Here is a 22,848-nt window from a genome sequence, read left to right as displayed (position 1 = left end):
AAGTGCGCGCACTGCAGCACGGTGAGCAGCATTAGCTTCATACCGAAGCAGGACCTTCTTCCGTTACTATCGTATATAAGTTCTGTCACACACAGTGTAGAAACAACAATCAGCTTCACGCAGTTTCTGCACCAAGTGTTACGCGGTTGCCCGTCTCCACTATTTTCTTCAACCCAAGCCCATCTCCATTTATTTTTCACTCCCCTCTCAATTACGCTTGTGTCTTCCTGAGTTTGAACTTCGCTTCCATGGTTCAGCGAATACTTTGAATTTCGTGCAGAGCACGAAGACTCACTCACATTTACGTTTTAAGACCTTTTGTTGCATGTTACACAATAAGATATGTTATCATGTTGATATATTACAAGGAATTCAATTCCTTCTGTTTATAGCATAGTTTTAGCGGAAAGGTTGCAAAGTTATGCATTAGCTTGACTTGGCCTAGGAGTGGTTGCTGTGTTTTCTCTGTCTTTTTTAATAAGAATATTATTTTGTGGAAATACGGCGGAAATCCGGCACCGTTCCTGAGAACTTTAAGCCGTGCAACTGTCGTGGCATTAGGATAGTCCAATTGTGGACACTTTGTCATTATGAAAGGGAAAGCATTATGGGCGATTAAAGAACGAATTTTTACGAATTGAAATCCCATCATATTTAGCATATAGCTCTATGTATTTAAAACATGAAACACATACTTTGAACCCAGACTTCAACGATACATAGTTTTCTTATATTTAGCTTTTGCCGCTCTATTTAATAAGGAGAATATTATCTGGAGATCAGCAGTTTCTGAGATATTAAAACCAACCTGCCTGGCACCAATAATCAGTCCACGGTCAAAGTCAATTGGATCACATTTCTTCCCTATTCTGACATTTGGTCAGAAAAACTGCTGAACCTCTTGACCTTGTCTGCATTCTTTTATGCATTTAGTTGCTGCCACATGATTGGCTAATTAAATATTTGCACTAACAAGCTGGTATACAGGTATACCTAAAAGTGCTCAGTGAGTGTATATAACATTAAACTTTAACAAAAAAGAAAAAATTAATGAACTGGTCATGGTCTTCAATCCAGAATTTAAGTAGAATCAGTTGTCTTAGTGCTGGGCTAAAACAAAAACCTGCAAAATTTCCATCCATTTAAACTTCCATCCTTGTTCACGTTCCTTCCTGACCCTCCCCTTATTAGATCAACGAATTGATTTTAACACCAGGTTTTACATCGTTTGACAAATGAGTAGTATCTTAGCCACACTAGGTGGGAAGGGGAAGTTCTACCCTGCTGAAAGAAACAGCTCAAGCTAGGTTTTGAAGCAGCTGGTAGCAGGTTGGCCAGTTGAGGCCAGCTTCGTACTCAACACCAGGGCTATGGGCTTTTGCGTTGAGACCTCTGGCTGCGGCTGCTGCTGCTGGAAGTGGAGCTTCCGCGTCTTGAGTCCCGCAGGGAGGTGCCATCCAGGGGCGGGCTCGTCACGGCCAGCTGCAGCCCCAGGTCCACTGTGGGCACGTGGGGAGACTGCAGACCGGAGGCTCCTGGGCCACCGCTGTAGGAACAACCGGACAACCTGATCAGAGGACGGACATCGCTAACAGGTCACAGCTCTAACCCACTGGGGTTCAAGGGTTACACCTGCCTGCTTGCCTGAGGCAAATAAAAGTAGGCATGGAATTAGGAAAACTGCTTGGGTACTAAGGGACAATTCAGTGCCAATTCACAATTCGGTGAAGACCACAACTGACGACTGACAATGTGCAATGGATGTCGCTGGGCGACTGGTGTGTGTTTATACTTGTTGCTAAGGACAACAACCACAGTCTACGTCGGGTGACAATAGAACATTCAAAAGAAAGAATGCTGCTATCCTGAGACATCAAAGTCACACAGATACCCAAATCTATCTAGGGGAAAGGTGTGTCACAATAGTCTAGCTAGCTATCTTGCTAGCGAATACATATTCAGTAAATAAAAACATATTATACAAAGTGTCCATGACTGAGTATAGGCTACATGTATTCACAATAGTCCAGCTAACTCTGACACTGTTACCGAGAGATACTTTAACTTCATCATATTAGTCATTCGGAACTGTCCAAACAATACTGTCTTCACTGCAAATTAACATTGTCCAATGAGATTGCTTCACAGGTTCTTGGAACCTTTGACATCTCCCTATGGGGTGTGGTCATGGCAGAGGTTAATTGGGAAAAATAGTATGGAGTTTGTCTTTACTGCTTACCTGGCAGAAGAAATGGAGCTGCGAGCTGAAGCAGACTTTGAGCTCTGCCTGCAGTCTGGTATGGACACAACTGTTTGCATGGGTAGGCTGGCTCTCGGGCTACTGCTAGACGACGAGTTGGCTGACCTGATACAAACACAAGCCAGAGGTATAGAAGTGGGCACAGACGGGGGTCACAGGGGGCCAAATTTAGCCACCATATCACCATAGGAAAAGTTTGTACTAACACAAATCACAAGTTTGTTGGTAAGTATATGAACTGATTAAAACATATGTATAAGGACAAAAAGGATAGGAAATATGTCTCAATATGCTAGTGAGAGTTCAGGCTGGATTTCAGACTGTTGTCCTTACCGGACAGAGCTGCGAGCCGAAACAGTCTTTGAGCTGCGTCTGCTGGCTGATGTAGGCAGGGGCAGATTGGCCTACAAAAAATACTTTTTAAAACAAGCAAACAAACAAATTCCACCCACTCCACCCACTCCACCCACTCCACTCACTCTCACTCACACACTCACTCACATACTCACTCACTCACACACTCACTCACTCACACACTCACTCACTCACTCACACACACACACACACACACACTCACACACTCACACTCACTCACTCACTCACTCACACTCACTCACTCACACACTCACTCTCACTCACACACTCACTCACTCACTCACTCACACACTCACTCACACACACTCACTCACTCACTCACTCACACACTCACTCACACACTCACACACTCACTCACTCTCACTCACTCACTCACTCACTCACTCACTCACTCACTCACTCACTCACTCACTCACTCCACTCACTCACCCACAAGCAAAGAGGCATAAACACATAAATCAGACCAAGGTATAGTATACATTCAATGTCATTAGCATGTAGCATTTCCTCAATTTCCAATGACACTATTTGAAACTTTGGTTTTGAAATTGAAATTTTTATTACCTGATAAACATAATAGTAACCACATTTTTGTGCAGTTTATCTGATCAGCCTGTGGATCAAAATGTGGTATTTTGCTGGAATTTCATCACTGGAACTGTACCTCCTGAAAGTAGATCTGCAGCGCTGACCTCAGGTCAGAGCTCTCCTCCATAGCTTCCAGCAGCACCTTGTTGACAGTCTTGTTGAACTCCTTCAGCTCACGGAGGTCTATGTCATACTCTTCCCACGTCTTATCTTTGGTCTGTTTGGCAGACCGGATCTCCCTGGTCAGCTTTGAGCACTGTAATGGAAGAAGAGGTCACAACAGCACAAATTACAGAAATATTGCAGAGTAATGAATCAACCATAGTTCCAATAGTTTCCCAGCAGTTAATTTAATTTATCTTGTTATGTTGTGCTAAGGATTGGGTATTTTTCACTGTTAGAGTGCAGTTCATAAGTACTTGGACAGTGGTACAATTTCTGTTATTTTGCCTCTGCGCTCCAGCACATTGGACTTAAAAAAACAACAAGAAATAAAATGAATATGGAGCTTGCCAAATTCCACACCTAGAATCAACTGTAGACATTTTATTAGCTTCCTTATACATGCCCTAATGATGCAAAGACACACAGCTGGTTGGCCAGCTGAGTAGCCAATTGTCCTAAAATGGGGGACTATGTATAAAGTAATTCCGACATGGATCACCTGATAGAAATGCAAATACCCCCAGATTAAAGCTGACACTGTCTGCACTTTAACATGATATTCATGTTTTTCTTTTTTTTTTATTTCAATTCATTCGACTGGAGTACAAAGCCAAAATAGTAAGAATTGTGTCACTGTCCCAATAATTTTGCATTTAAATGCAGATTTGTAGCCACTAGCTACTAACTACCAGCTGGATACTAAAGCTGCTGGTGAGTTTGAGAGTCTCTATTCTACTTCAATAATGTTTTTTTTAATCAAAAAGGTAGTTACATCTAACACTCTTGAGTGTCTATCTACCAGATTTACGGTGCTTGAATTTGTGTCATTCCTAAACCTCACCCACAATCTCCATACAATGCAAGTCAGTAGGGAAAAGAAAGGTCAGTGTTTTTCTAAACCTGCTTGACAAGCCTTTTTGCTTCTGGTTTTTCAGACCTGTTTGGTAACCCTGTCCAGCTTCTCTTTCTGTGAGCCCAGTTCCTTGTTCAGAGATAAGATCTGTGACTCAGCTTCATCTGTTTTCCTGAGGTACACTGCTTCCTCCTGCTGCAGGTCTTCAAGGGTACTGTTCATTCCCTGGAAGTGTAAAGTAAACCAGGTTTCCTCATTTGATCACAGTAGTGATATACACAAAAAGTTGGTTACTGTCTACAAATGATTTGCAGACCACAAACTCTGCCAAATTGACTAACTGGTCAGTTGCTGCATATAATAAAGTCTAGAAGAAATACAACAGGATGCCTATACACCTAATTAGTCTGTCCGTATGTCTATTTCTCTCATTAAGTGGAGTTAATCTGATGCTGTTTAGAATATTGTTGCGCACTGAAGTTGAAATACGCATCAAAATCTATTTGTAAAGTTGACTAAAATGGTACCACTCCACAATGGTAGCACACTACACCACTGCTCTTAATTTGACCAGGTTTGTTGGCATGTGAGCATGTGAGTTCCTGTGTAAATGCATTTATGTATTTAGAATAATGCATTTTTATTATATTTTTAAAAGTCATTGATGAAATGGACGGTTGAATCAGGTATACCTGAATATCTTCCTGAAGTTCTCTGATGTGCCTCCTCTTATAGAGGTACAGTTCATCTACAGCCCTCTTTTGGTCCTCGAGTTTCATCTTTTCTTGATATTCCTCACCTGCAGAAGAGACAAGGTTGAAGCATTCCCACACACAAAAAAGTATGAAAAAGGAAAACACATACAATCCAAATAATCCAATACAAAGTAAAATCCAGCAATCCATAATTAATTTATACCTTTTTTGCATGTACCTGTAAAAAGTACTTATTAGTGCCCAAAGAAAACATCATTGTACTTTCAGGATATATTTTTAAATCTAGAGAGTACAATTGTGATCCTGAACTCTGATGAACATTGAATGCGGAAGCAACACAATGGGGAATTTTGCTGCCTTCAAGCACAACCACACAAAAAACTCTTATGATGTGGGAGGCATTGTTCAATGAAAGCTGTGGATATCCTATTTCAGATGCAAAATGGCAACAGCTTTAGTTCACAAACACAAGAAGCGTCTGAATTGCAACGTACTCGACTCTGTGACCTTGCTGAAGGCCTTGCGGTACACAGTGTTTTGACTCCTAACCACGTGAAGGGTGTTTTCCAGAGCCTGGATTTCTTTCTCTGTCCGTCGGATTTTATCATCCAAGTCATCCCCTTTACGCTGTAGCTCTTCCTTCTCCTGCGCAGCCTGGTAATACATAGCCAAATGTTTAGGTTTAAATATGCCAAAATGTACATTTGGGTACATTTTCCTCCTGTACAGTGCATTTGGTCATTTTTGGACTGGCATGAAATAGAGAATTAGATTCACTTGTCATGGTATTACATCTGAATGTGTGATAAAACCACACATTTATGTGAATGTGCTTTGCTAACAACCCAGTGGTCAGCCTTGATGGGCCTCCAACTGGAGGCAGTGATTTAAACTAAATTATGTGGTGGTGCATCAGGAAATAAATCAATGCTGTTTAAATTTAGTAGGAACCAGTGAGATTGCAGGATGTTTTGGGGTTATCTCACTGTGGAAACCAAAACTATCGAAACCGCATACAAGCATACTACTCATACTAAATTTCTGGCTGATTTTCATTTAGATATAGTACGGTAGTATGCCAAGTAAGCAGTTTCGAACACGTAACATTTCAACAAGGCTCACTTTGATGACGTAATAAGCTGGGGATTTCTCCTCCTCTCCTTCTGGGGCTGCCATGGATATTGTGAGGATCTCATACTTCTTCCTCATCTTGTCAATTTTGGAGAGTCGTTCATGCACCTCAATGCTAATTATGAAAGCATAAAAAGAGCAAAAGTTTCACTCAGATATAAATACCCACATATAACCATAAGATACACAGTAAAACTGTTTACCAGACTTGTGCAGTACATGACTAATGTGTCCAGAAGAGATGAACCGTACTCAATTAGACTACAAATATGTATTATTGAAGCAATATCACACAATAGGTAGTGCTGTTATCAAGGCTGTATTTTGACCATAGGCACGAGGCCGAAGATAATCACAACAGTGATAGACACACACGAGAGCAGTGCTTTCAGCATTGTCTGCTCCCAGTGATTTCTATTTCATGTGAAACTGAATTGGGTCTATTCATGATTGTTCTGACTACTGTTAAAGACTTTGTGTGTGTATGGTACAAATCACATACTATATTGATTGAATAAGGAACGCAACATTTACGCAAGGGATGATTCCAAAGGCTATTACTGTATATGGGACTGGTGGCAAACCTCCTGTCACCATGTTAACGCGACTGAGATAGTATCACTGTTGGTTGTTATAGCTATACATTTAACTGTTTGTTTCCATTGACTGTACAGTTGTTAAAGTAGGAGTGCAGGGCAGGGGTTATTGAAACTCAATCTGTCACGGCGGGGAGGACAGAGGAACCAGAAGCAGACACAGGGGTGTGGAAAATGGCAGGTTTACTAGCAGGTGAAGGGGCAGATAGAGCGTAGTCACAAACAGGCAAAAGATCAAAAACCAGGGGGTCAGACCACAGGCAAAAGTACAGAGGTTGATCCAACAGAAGAGTCCAAAAAGCAGGCAGGGGTCAAACACAGGAAATCCAACAAGAAACAGGGCAAGGGCAAACAAACACAGCTCGGGAAAACAAACAAGGCTCAGGAAAACAAACAAGGACTCAAAAACAGGACAAGACGAACTAGCAAGGTGCAACTGAAATGGACAGGTATAAATACATAGGGGAATGAGGCAAACTAGGCGGGGCATGGGAGTGAGGACGGTCTAACAACAGAACATCAGGTGAGACACATGAAAGGGTAATAGCACAATAACGAGGGGGAAACGAAAACGCGGACTGGATTCACAAAGACACACATGTAATACAAACGGCTCCGGACTATGGAGTAGACAATTGCAGAGAATCAGGTTAAGTGATTTAAATTACAAATACCCCAAACTAGTTAATGTTAGTTTGTTAGTTTGACAAACATATTAGTGTGTTAGTATAATTAGTACTGCACAAATTCTATGTTAGTTGGGATTAGTATAGGGATTAGTATGGGTTAGTATGGGATTAGTGCTGTGTACAAACATGAAATGGAGAGAAAGCAGGAAGTAAGGAATGCAAGATTGGAAGGAAGGTTGAACCCCGGAACTACCATAAACACCCAAATAGTGGGGCACGCAGACAGGGGAGTGACTGGGCTCGTAAACATTCAGACTCAGACATCACAGGGGAAGGCGGGTGCAAAGACAGAACACCAGACATGAATTTGAAAAATAATAAATTACAAGAATAACGATAATAAACAATGATAAACTAACAGACAGAACACAGAAACATAACATGAACTTGTTGGGTGTGACTAAGGTTGGAGTGCTAGACTGGTTGCAGTTTGTTATGTTGCTGTATCTCTCCGAAAAAACACAGTGACTAGATAGGAACAGCAGGCTCAATATCATAATTGTGGTCCAAATATTATCCTTAAATAATTTGGTGGAATAGATGACACGTAATTTTATCAAATGGAGCCACTTTGTTGAAGTTAAGATGTAGCTAGCAAATGACCGATCCGGGTGACCTTTCAATTGAGTTCCTGATGATGAGTTCCAAGTGCTGTTGTACTGTATATCAGCAATGTATGGAATGTGTCTCAGCCAATCAAAATGTGCAGTTTTTACTGTTACTATCTGTAATATAACAGAGCACAATGCTCCATCAGACTATATATTACAAGCAACATGTCGTTTAAAATGAATGGTCATCAAATTGTTTTACCTTACCATTTTTAAAACATTTGATCACTTGATATGGGTATAAGTATTCATCCCACCACAAAAAAAACTCTCAACCAAGCACTGAATTCAGCAAATATTTATCATCGATGCAGGTGACTGGAGTCCTGAATGGCTCCCCAGCTTACCTGAGTTTTTGACGTTCCTGGTCAGCAGTTTTCATCTGCTTCTGAAGCATCTCCCGGTGGATGTTAATCTCCACCTCTCGCTCCCTCATGGCTGCCTGGAGCCGCTGCTGCTGCTTCTCCAGGGAGAGGACGCCGTCCGCCTTGTTGTACAGCAGGTCCCGCATGTGCTTCACCTCCAGTTTCACAATGTTGTTTTCCACCATGGTGTCCTTCCAAAGTACAACAGGTGCAGTTAAAGTCCGAACACACCTATCAGACCTGGGTCAAATGCATAATCGTTTTGGATTCAAATACTTATTTACATTTTACAGAGCTTGACTGGTATATTGGAAACTATGAAATGCTCTCGAAAAGTGCAAACCCCGCCTTCTGGTCCTCTTGCACCAAATTGCTCCAGGCAAGGTCAATCGAGCACAAAAAATGAACCTTCCATCATCCTCCCATACAGCCAAGAATCTTGGGGTGACTCTTGATAACCACCTCTCCACATGTATCCTCCACTGCCAGAACGTGCAGGTCCTTCCTCTACAATACACGCCGTATCCGTCATCTCCTGAACGAGAAAGCCACCCAGCCACTAGTCAGCCCTGGTTGGCTCATGTCATCCCGCTCCTCATTGGCCTCCACTGGCTTCCTATTGCCGCACGCATCCGCTTCAAGGCCCTAGTGCCGGCATTTCAGGCTGCTAAGAGGACTGCCCCACTTTACATACAATGTTTAATCGCTTCCTACTCCCCAGCAAGACCACTCTGGTCTACCAGCTTTGGTCACCTTGTGGTTCACTCACTACGAGCACCTGGCAGTCAAGCTGCACATTCACACCTGTTTTCCGTTCTGGTTCCTCAGTGGTGGAATGACCTGCCTACCACTGTCAGGACAGCAGAATCCCTCCCCATATTTCGACGCAGACTAAAAACACACCTTTTCAAACTATACCTTAGTCCTCCCTCCAGATTTCCTCCCCCCCTTCTGATATCCCTCTTGTCTAACCCAATAAATAAATAAATCAATCTTAAAAAAATTATATATATATATATATATATATATATATATATATATATATATATCGCATATCTCGCATGTCTTTCCCTCTCTCACTCCCATTCTTCCTGTCTCTCTATACTATACAGTCTAATAAAGCTGAAAAAGGCCTAAAAAATATCTTTAAAAAAAAAGAAGAATACTTTCAAAAATAGAAATGTTAATAGTTTATTTCTATCAATTGACAAAATGCAAAGTGAGTGAACAGAAGAAAAATCTAAATCAAATCAATATTTGGTGTGACCACACTTTGCCTTCAAACCAGCATCAATTCTTCTAGGTACACTTGCACAAAGTCAGAGATTCTGTAGGCATATAGTCAGGTGTGTGATTAATCAGTTATACCAAACAGGAGCTAATGATCATCAATTTAAAATGTAGATTGAAACAAAATCATTAACTGAAACAGAAACAGCTGTGTAGGAGGGTTAAAACTGGGTGAGGAACAGCCAAACTCTGCTTCCAAGGTGAGGTTACTGAAGACAGTTTAATGTCAGAAGTCTTACACCATGGCAAGACTGAGCACAGCAACAAGACACAAGGTAGTTATACTGCATCAGCAAGGTCTCTCCCAGGCAGAAATTTCAAGGCAGACAGGGGTTTCTAGATGTGCTGTCCAAGCTCTGTTGAAGAAACATATTGAAACGGGCAACGTTGAGGACCGTAGATGCAGTGGTCAGCCAAGGAAACTTATGCAGCAGATGAAAGACACATCATGCTTACTTCCCTTCTCAATCGGAAGATGTCCAGCAGTGCCATCAGCTCAGAATTGGCAGAAACCAGTGGGACCCAGGTACACTCATCTATTGTGTGAAGAACTCTGGTCAGAAGTGGTCTTCATGGAAGAATTGCGGCCAAAAAGCCATACCTCCGATGTGGAAATAAGGCCAAGCGACTCGTAAACGTAAAGAAGAACTCGTCCTGGAAGTGATGGTATAGCCCCCACAGAGCCCTGATATCAACATCATCGAGTCTGTCTGGGATTACATGAAGAGACAGAAGCATTTGAGGCTGCCTAAATCCACAGAAGAACTGTGGCTTGTTCTCCAAGATGTTTGGAACAACCTACCTGCCGAGTTCCTTCAAAAATTGTGTGCAAGTAAACCTAGAAAAATTTATGCTGTTTTGAAGACAAAGGGTGGTCACACCAAATATTGATTTGATTTAGATTTTTCTTCTGTTTATTCACTTCTGTTCATGCATTTTGTTAATTGATAAAAATATACGATTAACATTTCTATTTTTGAAAGCATTCTTATTTTACAGCATTTTTTCACACCTGCCTAAAACTTTTGCACAGTACTGTGTGTATATAGATATATCATACAATTGCACTTATGACTGTTGTCTTTTTGCCCTTGTGTATTTTACTAGTTATGGCTAGTTTGATGCTTTAACCTGTGGAAGAGGATGTACTTGTAAATCGCTTTGGATTAAAAGCGTCTGCCAAATGACTAAAATGTATAATGTAAAATGAAAAAAGTATTTGAATCCAAAACAATTACATATATGTAACCCAGGTCTGACACCAATGGATCGGTTTTCCAAGCAACAGGTTTGATGTTGGCATACCAGCAGGTGAGCATACCAATCACTTGACTAAATGCACTGGTATTGTCACAGAGAACAGAACAAACTGTTGGCATTGCAATGTGTCAGGAATTTTGGCTTGGCACGAATTTAAGCATATTTGAAGATTAACCTGAGCCTCTAACAAGCACACATGCAGTCAACAGGCTTTACAGGGCCGGTTTGTATACACTTGGTGTCCAGAACCAAATGTTTTCCCTGGGTTTTAATTTGTAGTGCCCTAGGGATCTTTGAGAGCAGAATGGGGAGGACATTTCTATCCACTTCCTTCTTCTTTCTCCTCCTCACCTCCTTTTTGAAACGCAGTTTCTTTAGTTCCTTGTCAGAGATGTCATTGAAGAGGTTCAGCTCCTCAATCTTCACCGTCAGGTCTCTCTTCTGAGCCCCAGTCTTCTCCGTCTCTTTCTTTGCGCAGTAAATCTCATCCTGAAACCAAGAGGAAGGCTGCTTTAACATGGGAAAAGCAAACGGACAAATGAGTGCAAAGTGTCTCTCATAGGACAGCCAGGACAACAATGTAGACAACAAAAAAACAAGACCACAGCCAGTCTTCAGTATTATACTCACCAATTTCTGTCTATACAACTTAAGGTTGTACCTTTTTGGCTATTTTTAATGTAAAAAAAAATTCAGGCTAGCTCTGACAACTAACAAAGCGCACTGTGGAGCACCTGAAGCTTTTTCAGTTGCAGCGCCAGCATTTTGGCGGTTTTCTTCTCCTCTTCCAGGGCAGCGGCCAGTTCGGCCTCCTTCTTCTTCAGGGCCTGTTCCTCCTCTGTGTTCGCCTCCCCCCTCATCCTGGACAGCTTTCTCTCCAGAAGCTGAATCTGGAACTCCTGTCAAACACGCAACGATTCATATATGATGGGTTCAGGTTTGTTCTGTACGCATAGTTAAGCATGTATATAATGTTGATAAACAAAACCTACTGTATGTGATCCTGTCAGAAAGAGATGGGACCTCACAGATAAGATGGACATGTGCATCAAGGCCAAGGGTATTTAAGCCAGGCCAATTATACAACCAGTCTGTTGAAGGTCGCTGTACTGAAAACCAGCATCATAGATTCGTGTTACATGTAGAGCATCATGCAGGCAGGCAGGCCATGAGAGACAAGCCAGTCTCCTGCTGAATCAGCTGATGGTTCAGCTGATTAGTGATGTTCGCTCATCACAGTGCATTCACATGTCAGGGCAGCCGGTTTAAACGGCTTCCCCTTACTAATTGGCTCTTCTTCCTGCATGAAAGCTGCAGCATGCTGTCATGCTAAACCTTCCTCCTGTATTTATGCTCACTGTAGACTACTAGTCTAAAACCCCTCTACCTCATGTATTTATTACAGTACATTTTTGGGCTGCAGAGCGGTGCAATGGATAGCTCTCTCGCAAGAAGGTTCGAATCCGATCTGGGCCTTGTGGAGTTTGCATATCCTCCCCATGTCTGCGTGGGTTTCTGCCGGGTACTCGGGTTTCCTCCCACATCCAAAGTTACAGTATGCTGTCAACCTATCCTGTACAAATAAATCTATCCTGTTGCGGCCAGATCTGTTCTGTGTTTACCGTTCTGGGTGGTTTGCTGCTGCCCGCCTGACCTATCACGCTTGTATGGCCAGTTGGGAGGACTTCCAGAACAGAGCCATACTGCCAAACATAACTTTATTGCCTTGAGATTTTTAATGAAGATCATTAAAATTTTGACATCAGTGACATCTTTTACATCAGTGGTCCTTCATAATTACTGTAGGTATTTAGGGGGTGAGTTTGTTTTACATTTACTTTAAGTCACTGTATGTCTTTGTTAAATATCAAAGCTGACCTGTACGTTTGCTGGGCTGTCAGTAAACGGTGTCCATTAGGTGTTGCCACTGACATTTACAAATTGGCCCCACAGCAGTCTGAGTGGAGGCAGTTCAGCTGGTATCAGCTGTCAGGTGCTGGCTAACTGACAGCTGGGACTGACTGCAAAGTTCTTAAGTGCTTACTGGGAATGCATTGCAAAAGTAAAATAACATCCTTTATTTATTTATTCATTTATTTGTGATTGTCATTGCCTGCTAAGGCAACAAAATGTGCCCTCTGTATTTGACCCATTCAAATTGCTTAGGAGCAGTGGGCAGCCATAGTCAGGCATTGACTCATGGCAGGTATAATATTGTCATAAACATGCTCATCCTAAATATATAAGGTTACAATGTATGTATGTGCCTGATACTGTTTAGTCAACATGCCTAGTTCCGTTATGGCCACTGGAATGATCCAATAAAGCAGGTTCCTGAGAAGGGGCTGGCCTGTCTAAGGATGTCACTGGTCAGGGTGTAATACCTGTAAAGAGGTCACTGAGGAGATGATAATGTTTTTAAAGAGGCTACTAAATACAGGGTCATCTTTTTCAGATGAAGGTTACTGGATATGGGCAGATCCCTTGCCTTATTGTAAATCATCTCCTGCTGTCTTAGAGAGCTGCGCTCCATTTTGTCCAACCGGCTGTTGAGGTTGGAGAGGGTGGCGCGACTCCCGGAAATCTCAGCCAATAGGGTCTTCTCCTTGGACTGGAGCACCTGTAGCTCCTGCCGTCGCCGAGCGAGCACTTTCTGATTCTCACTCAGCTGGGAATCAATCTCCTGGGAAGCAAACACGACACAACATGAAAAGCAGGATAACAGTTAAAGGTTTACATCTTCTCATCGAGTCAAAACCGATTATATTCTTACTACAGAAGATACTCTTACTGTACATATACTTTCATACTGTACATATGAATCTTATTGTGATTGTAATATTATTGTGCTTAATACACACTGGAAATGGTGAAAAATATTTTCACACATTTTAACAGAAGAGCATATCATTCCACCCCCATCTCAGAGGGATAACCCAGGATGACCGTACTTACTCTTTCAGTCTGCTCCTCCTCCCTCAACATCTGCTCCAACTCCGCGGACTTCTCCTCCATGCTGACCGCTGACTCCGTCACACGCTCCAGTTTCTCCTCCAGAGCGGTGTTGTGAAGCCTGGCATGCTTAACTCTGCACAGAACACACAATATTACTCTCCACCTTAATGTCATTACCCACTGCCCTCCACACTGGACAATTAGTGTTTAGCCTCATTGCATACTACACTCCAATTTAACCAGACAGACAACGTAGGAGAACATTGAAGTGCATTTGCCTGATTTATACAAGTAATAATGTTGAGTTGTCAGGTTTCGTGTTTCCGCTGTTTAGTTTTTTGTCTATGTGCATCGCATTTCTGTGTTTTACCCTCCGTGCTAACCGAAGTCAACCTGTCAGTTAGTTCATTTGTTGTTATTCGTTTCACCTGCCTTTTCACTTCCTGATTGTTTCCCCACACCTGATTACCATTCCTTCTTGTTATGTGTCTTACATAAACCCCTTTGTTTGTTCAGTACGTTGCCAGATTATGTGTTTCAAACGTACCTTCCAGCGGTATTATCTGATGACTTCCACATTTTGCTTTTCCCCTCAGTCTTATTTGGAACTGTAGTTTATCAACCCGTTTGGCTTTTCGACTTTTGTTTTAGGATTCTATTTTTGTCTGCTTTGCCTGTCTGTTATCGACCCTTCGCCTGTGATCACGACCCCGTTTTGGATTATCCTCATTGTTCCTGTTTGCTGGTGTATTGACCCATTGCTTGGACACTACTACAAACTGCCTTATCCTTGCTGATTCCGTTTGCTGGTTTTCTAAAAGCTATGCCTTGGTCTCGCATCTGGGTCTAGTGTTCTACAAGCCTGATACAAGTATGTGGTACTGCACCAGGAAGATAAATCTAATGTTTTCCATAATCATGAAAAATAAAGTAATTCTAACTCTAACATTCATAGACCAGCAAGTATACAGTATATTTGGCAGTACTAAAGCACCAGTGCATATTATGTATTCTAAACTAAACTCTGAACCAAAATGCTAATCCTGAATGTATATTAAATCGAGAGCCAGCACCTAAAATGAGGAAATGTGTTGAAGGGAGACTTCAGGACACTCTTACCGCTACAACATCCTTCGGGAAACTCAGTACACAAAGACCCTGCTCTATTCCTCATAATAGGTAACTTCTCAGTGGGTGACAACACCCGAACCTCACTACGAACTCACAGGAATCATACCCAGGATCTAGAAGCTACAAACCGAGGCCATACCCACAATTAGCATGCTCACTTCCTTCAATCCATTGCCATTGCACTGATCAGAAGGGACTACTGACTAGGTTACATTTCCGCTATATTGTTTTGATCATTCCATCCTCTATACATAGCTCAGATGAGGAAAGGTTAAGCTTTGAAACTATTTTCAGGCTCACCAAGGGGTGTCATTAAGGTTTGAATACATTTGAGGCAGAGTCAAAGTTATTTCGGGCTGAGCTGGGAATGCATTTGATCTTTAGGCCTACAGGTTAAGCTGTAATGTTTATTGGTCTCTATGTATAAATGTAATAAACAATGAGCCTGATGACGACAGTAGATTGGATTGAAAGACTTATTTATATTCACTTTCGTTCATCTCACTTTTCTCCAAGTTATGTTCCCAACTCCAAAAGTATCATATATATATGTATGAAATCTATCCATACACCAAATAACAGAAATATTCCTTTAATTCTTACAAACAACATCATTCGTAAGATAGATTCGTGAATATGAAAAACGTGTAAAAGGAAGTTCCAGATGAAGGTTTTAAGGAGGGGAAATACGTTGGGATGTCTGCATTACATAATGCAATGGGTGCATACACAGCCACCTAGTGGGTGGACAACCAAATGTTTTAACAACCATAGAATGTAGGCTATATAATCTCACAAAATATCATAGATTGCCCATCAAACTAATCTAGGCATATCTAGTTAATGTAGTAGGTAAATTGATATTGCTATTTAGTGCTTACACAATCCAGAGCAGTGGTTCAGAAGCGCCACTATTTTTCATGGTCAGTCATGTTTTTTGTTTAAGTTGGTGTCGTACACCCGGAACGCTTACAGGTCGGAAGTTGGACATTTCAACTGAGAAATTCTGACCTCCGATGGTAAATGGAACGCAGCATAACATCCGGAGTTGAGTCTGCTTGAAGCATTGAACAGTTCAATGGCTTGAATCGCGGAGAAACCGGGAGAAACGTTACAAGGCTGGAGTAGTCTCAGACAGCCCACCCACAGTTACACTCTCATTGGCTTTCTGCAATGTCAATCACAGGAGTGTGGACGAAATCGGTGCTTATGTTTGTATCAGTCAGTCTGGAAGTTAGCAAACAACTCTGCACACAGTGAGAACATTCTAGTCAAAAACAGTTCCCAGCTGAACCCCAGAAGCCCGATGCTGGTGATGCCACTGGGCACACCCCATGAGAGAGTCGCAAGACACATGAGACCAATGGTCCTAAGTCTCCATTTTAACATGCATTATGAACAAAGGAAAATGTATGGGCTTTAATATGAGTGTTTCCTCACTGAATATGTAATATGAGCTTCAATTGTGTGACATATCTATTTTCTAAGAATGAAACATTGGAAGAAGTCCAGGCTGTAATTTAATAGACACACTGACCTAAGATAACTGTCATGGTCTTACGGATGGATGACGCGATAAATCCAAATCTGAAGAACTGTGTGTGTGGCCTCAGAATCTCACTTGAAGAAAAGTAGTGTTTCTGTTTAATAAAATATCTTGGTTTATTTACAAATGGGATCATTGTAACATCATGCTCAGAAAGAAATGTCATTTGCAAATAGGCATTGCTAATTCAGTTTAAGTCTGGTAGCCCATGATGACGCGAATTCAATAAATTGTTCTGCATCCGAATACACATAGTCTTGCTGAACTCATTTGTCTGTCTTGTTTGGCCATACAAGTGGCATTGTTAAGGGGCAGCTATGAGCTCTGCGATCCATGTCAATACTGACTTCAAACACAAGAGCTCCTACTTACTTGTTATTTTTGTCCTGAATTTCTTTTTTCAGGCCGGCAAGCTGGGCTCTCCTAGCCTCTACAGCCATGTTTGTCTGGTCCACGTTGCGTCTCAAGGTTTCCAACTGTACAAATTAGAAGGAATGTGAATTTCAAGTGGGGATAGAGAATATTTATGAGAACTATAATTATTTTGAATATTTATTTTGATAACTACATTATGCTGGTCCTGAAGGGCTTCTGTGTCATTACAGAGATGGGAACAGCACTCCTAATGGATAGCAATCTGAGCCATGCCAGTGACTATAAACGGGCTAGTATACCACCAAGTTTTCATTCAGTCCACCAAGCTGCATCGAGTAAAATGTGAATTGGCTCAAAACGTTTTTGCATTTGGATTGTTATAGCAACCCTCAAAACCAAATTCAGAGCCTTGGTTCTCAGAGCATAATTTGTTTACAAAGAAACAGAGAATCTTCTGTACAGCAGTCCTCCTTCAAAAATTCTATATTTTTATTTCAATAGTCTATATCCTCCTGAAATCCAGCAAAATAAAATAGATTAATTAAGTGTTTTCACATAAGACTTTCCACATTGTCTTGGATGGCAAAAACATGTTGCATTGAAAACATTTTCAGAAATGTTTCTTTAATGTCCCATGTAGTGTAGGTTTCAGCATAGTTGAATATATGGTTATTGACATTAAGACCAGAGACACGGGTCCCCTGCAGGGGACAGAAATAGCCTTAGGAGGATATGTGATAAGCCAGGTAATTCTTTTTCAGAGATATCTCTGAGAGACACTGATAGCATGTGATCTGCTGCTGCCATGCTGGCCAACCTCATCCTGCAGTCGTGTGCGGCTGGCCTCCAGTTCCTGGAGCTCGCCCCTCAGTTTCGCGGCCAGACGGTCCGCGGCCGTGATCTTCCTCTCGTACTCCTTGTTGTTTTCCTCCTGGCTTTCCAGGAAGGTCTTCTTCTCCTTAATCCGGTCCTGCCTCTCCCGAACCTCCTGCTTCATCTGGGAAAGTAGCTGGAAGGGGGGACGTGGATTATTATATTGCCCCTTTTGTATGGGTGCATACGGTGTGTTTTGTCTGCGATAACAGGCTGCCTAGCGCCCTCTGCTGGTTACCAGTGCGCACTGCTGTAGCTCCTGGTCCCGCTTCCTCATTTGCTCGATGGTGTTCCCCCACTGGCGAATGAGCTCCTGCCTCTCCTCGTGGGCTTGACGCAAGCTCTCGGCCGTCTTATCCAGAGCAATCTGTCTCCAAAACATGCGTCATGAATAAACACACACTGGCAGCACATTAAATCAATTGCCAGTGTCAAGCATCCACCTGCACCACCCAGGTGGCTGCTAGACATTGGAGATGTTTAAAGTGATTTATCCAAAGCACTTTAATGCCTCTCATTCACACACACACACTCACATGCCAATGGCGACTAGCTGCCATGCAAGGCACCAACCAGCTTGTTATGTGCAATTGGGGGTTAGGTGTTTTACTCAGGGACACTTCGACACACCCAGGTCTTTTGTCGCTGGGCGTCCAGGGCGACACACCCTCTGACGGTCTCCAGGGCCTGGCGACACATCCTTCTGACTAGCCAACGACCGCTCTAACTTCTTGAGCTAATGTAGCCCACTTACCGTCAGCTAGCTCCAGACCAAAATTAGGCAAACTACGGCGCAGTGGTAGATCATGCAGACCGGACATTGTTACTTAACCTGTGCGGTCATGGTCTCGGTCCGTTCGTTGTCCAGGACCTTGCGCTTTTGGTTGGCCTCCAGAGTCAGCTTCTCCACACGCAGGGTCAGCATCTGCAGCACCCAGTGAGAAACAGCATTCAGTGCATACAGTGACAAAGGTGCTGGGCGGCCTGTAGCGTAGTGGTTAAGGTAAATGACTGGGACACGCAAGGTCAGAGGTTCAAATCCCGGTGTAGTCACAATAAGATCCGCACAGCTGTTGGGCCCTCGAGCAAGGCCCTTAACCCTGCATTGCTCCAGGGGAGGATTGTCTCCTGTCTAAGAGCGTCTGCCAAATGCCAGTAATGTAATGTAATGTAATGGTATCATGCAAGGGTTTCAGGTTCATCTCTCATGTGTAGCCCTGCCATTGTGGCATATGAGTAGTGAGTTGTTGGCTTTCATTACAGGGGACAAGTTTCAAAATAATTCTGAACAGGTTAGCAGTGACAACCCCCTTTTTATGATAAATAAACTTAAAGTCACAGGTCACAAGCCACTAACGTTTATCCTGGCCTCGTCTTGCTGGGCATATTTGAGTATGGCCATGGTGTCTTGGTCTTTTTGTGCCGATTCCTCCAGCCATATATCGAGCGTCTTCTGATCCCACTTTAGCTGGCCCTTGAGCTCTTCAAGCTTCTGAGTCGCTTTGAAGATGTTATTCTGTGAGAAAAAGCCACAAGAGAGAAATGTTGTTGTAAAAGCTACATTTAAAACTGGACTGCATTTATATAGCACATTTATCAAAAGTGTTTTAAAATCAATGGCTCTCGTTCACACACACACACACACACACACACACACACACACACACACACCAACGGTGAAAGGCTGCCATGGAAGGTATCAATCAGCTCGTTGGGAACATTCGGGGGTTAGGTGTCTTGCTCAGGGTCACTTCAACACAACCAGGGCAGGGGATCGAACCGGCGACCCCCCGACTGCCAAAGAACCGCTCTTACAACTGCCAAGCAACTGTTTACCTCTTCAGCTAAGCTGCACGACTCACAGTGAACCATACCCGGTCATTGGTGAACAACATGTAAACATGCAAAAGCAGACCTATGTATTCTTAGTCCTCTTCATCCCAATTGAGCCATAAGGATGCAGTTTGCATGTGCTGCACAACAAACATGTAGGGCAGTCTCTACCCTAGTGGCTAAGGTACATGACTGGAACCTGGATGGTTGGTGGTTCAAACCCCCAGTGTAGCCACGATACAACTGCACAGCTGTTGGGCCCTTGAGCAAGGCCCCTAACGATAAATGCGTCAGCTACATAACAAATTATTTGTTCTTGTATTATGCTTAAATTCACCTCCTGCATGTTTCTTCTTTCCCGTAGGGCGCCCAGCTCGTTCTCCAGCTGACTGATCTCCTGTCTCAGACGTCCCATTTCTCTTTCTGCCAGGGCCTTGAAATGAGTCTCAGACACCGTCTCCTTCTCCACCGCTCTGCAGAGGGCCTGCAGAGTAGACACACACACAGGAAACACACGCACGCACACAGACAACACATTAACACAGGCACGGAGAGAGCTTAAGCAATGGGGGTCAACTGCAGCACGCTCAGCTAAAACCTCTAGGCCCAGATTCACAGACACAGATTAGCGGTAGTCCTAGACTAAATCCTATTTAGAATGGAGGTTTTCCCTACAAAATTGAAGTTAGTTCAGGACTAAGCTTAATGTTTGTCCGTGAAACTGGCCCCTATTTTCTAGACCACAGAAGTTCATCATGACTGGAACAGCTATCTAAATATGTGAGTTAATGTAGCTTTTCATGTAGTTCAGTTCCGTGGCATAGGTCTTTAAACCAGAGGTTTAAAGATACAATAGGTAATATTTTTCTGTTAAAACATTGTTACAATCCCTTCATATCATTGAAAAAGGCTCTCTGCCTGTCCTTTATAGTGTTTATAGAAGAAATTCGGATTTCAAAATATGCAGTTGACGGACAGATACTCTGTACCAAAACATTGTACAACTTTACAATAATTCAAGCAAATTGGTTGAAAATGTTTTCTAATCGCCACAGCCAATGGCGTTTCACCGTCAGCATGTTCACAGAGAAAGGGGAGGGATACACAGTGTAGTGGTTTGAGGGTGTTTATTGCTGCAATTCCTCAGAAGTCCAAAAAGGTATTTCCTCCACTTGCAGAGGCTGGCTGTATTTTATTGGCAGCTTAAATGTTAGTGTATTACAGGGTAGTTTATTCAATTTGACAGAATGGAATGTCCTCCACTCCTCTGGCATGTTCAATATGCTCAATATATTTATGGGTAGGGGTAGGCTTCCCTAATGGGGGGTCTCCAGTCCATTTAAAGACTGGGGCATTGTAAAACAGCCCCAAATAACAGTGGGTAAACAAAATAAGTATACACCAATGTGTTAGGTGAACACTGTAGTGGGAAAATAGGATGGACGTAACGGCCTTCCTCCATTACAGAACTCTCTTCCCCATCAGACCTCCAGCAGCAGTGGAGCAGGCCCCATGTAATCATCTGTAGGATGGCAGGGGAACCATTTTTCCCCACTGACCATAAAAAACAGGTGCCAATAAAGCCCAAACTCTCCAATGATCTTAAAATAGCACGAGGAAATTGTGGGCCACTCATAGTGCAGAATCATAATGTATCTCAGACCCTGTCCCTCCAAATACAACGGTAAATACAAAACAATGTACCTGGGTGTGTGAGAGCTCCTGTCTGACATTTTTGAGATGGTCAGATAATGCTTGGATTTTGTCTTTATGCTCACTGATTTTGGCTTCCAAAATTGAATTTTCTTTTTGTTTCTTCACAATCTGTATAATGAAAAATCAACGACAAAACATTTTATTAGTTAACAAAAAAGGGAAACCACATTTTAATTACATAATATGCAGTACTATTCCAAAGATACACATTAGGCAATAAATAGACTACAGCCCAATATTTTCCCCATAAATGTTCTGATGTTATAGTTAAATAGCAAAATAGCAACGAGACGTTTGGTGAATCGGTTTTCAAGCGTAGTCACAATGACACTCACCTCTTCCTGCAACGCTTTATTTTCTGCATTTGCAACAGGAATAGCAAAGCCGTCATTCCAACCTATCTCGTATAAAACCGCGCCTGACATTGTCTTTCCTGCTAAATGCAACCGTAAATATAGAGTATCTCGTCAAATACTGCAAGCAAAACTGCTGATAAACTAGACACAAGTTATCCAAGAAAGATGCCTCTCCACTTTGTTTTCTAAAAACAACCATAGCAACGGTCTGCCCGGATGTAGGAAATCTACTAGCCTATATTCTCCATTGGAGGGCAGTACTGAAGCGTTAATTTAACTCAGTGGTTCCCAAACTTAGTCCTGGAGTAGGCTAGCCCTGTGCGGGGTTTTTTCCAACCCAAATTGCCATCGAATAATGTTATCAAGCTGTTAATATTTCTTAATAAGGTCCTTTTCATCTTTAAATGTATTTACCTTAAACCACATTAGGCCAGAAATAGCTTTGCAATGGCATGAATAATAAAATTGCCATGTTCTTATTGTCCTTATTTCACTTGCAAGCAATCACAAAAGAAGAGGAACAAATAAAAGACTGAGGTTAACTAATAGGCTCATAATAAGTTCGTTAATTAGGTAGTTAAACATGCGTTTAATGTAAATATTTTAATGACTTTATGGACGCAAAATAAACTTTTTTATTGCGTTTCACATCAAAAACATGTTGTTTATTAGTTTGGTTTATTTAATTAGTTATTTCCTAATAAATTGTGTCTACGTCAAATGATAACTACACCAAGAAAGTCTGAAATATCTTGATGCATGAGCGAGATCAATGAAGCTAAATGGCCGCACACAGCACTGTGCTCCCAAAAATATTTATTTGAAAATTTAGCTTTATTTTCTAAATTTGCTTCAATAGCTCTTCAACAAAAAAGCCACAGTACTAAAATAACTGTTTCGCGATCAGGGGAGCCACATGTACCACATCGCACCACATGTAATTTATCCATTAGGCCCATGATTTATTTTTCAATAATATTTATACCACGGCACTGAAAAATAGCCGGCCACCAAGGCAAATAGAACATTCAAATTGAACGAGACATGTGGTTGTGCATTATTTCCGTATAACCTTGCTAACGAGAACAGATCGAACTGGTCTGCACATTAAAAAATTTCAGAGCTAAAATATCTAATGCAAAACGCATTTATAATTATTGCAAG

At 42.1% G+C, this 22,848-nt stretch overlaps 1 protein-coding gene across 1 annotated transcript; it reads right to left on the bottom strand.

Moving 5' to 3' along the window:
- Nucleotides 1-1,368: 1,368 nt before the first annotated feature.
- Nucleotides 1,369-21,753, bottom strand: LOC133129728 (coiled-coil domain-containing protein 39-like). Its single transcript, XM_061243997.1, has 20 exons — nt 21,664-21,753; nt 21,317-21,436; nt 19,950-20,096; nt 19,137-19,295; nt 18,612-18,704; nt 18,018-18,146; nt 17,724-17,915; nt 16,904-17,007; nt 13,855-13,987; nt 13,388-13,582; nt 11,634-11,798; nt 11,251-11,388; nt 8,332-8,540; nt 6,080-6,203; nt 5,452-5,611; nt 4,934-5,040; nt 4,326-4,466; nt 3,295-3,479; nt 2,240-2,332; nt 1,369-1,567 (listed from the first exon to the last, which is right to left on the bottom strand). Exons 1-20 carry the CDS (start codon nt 21,751-21,753, stop codon nt 1,369-1,371), a joined length of 2,883 nt encoding a protein of 960 aa, XP_061099981.1.
- Nucleotides 21,754-22,848: the final 1,095 nt, after the last annotated feature.

This window comes from Conger conger, chromosome 5 (genome assembly GCF_963514075.1).
Source record: "Conger conger chromosome 5, fConCon1.1, whole genome shotgun sequence".
In the NCBI taxonomy this organism is placed as follows: domain Eukaryota; kingdom Metazoa; phylum Chordata; class Actinopteri; order Anguilliformes; family Congridae; genus Conger; species Conger conger.
The sequence above is the reverse complement of the archived record's forward strand: the minus strand, read 5'-3'. Positions and strand labels throughout refer to the sequence as shown.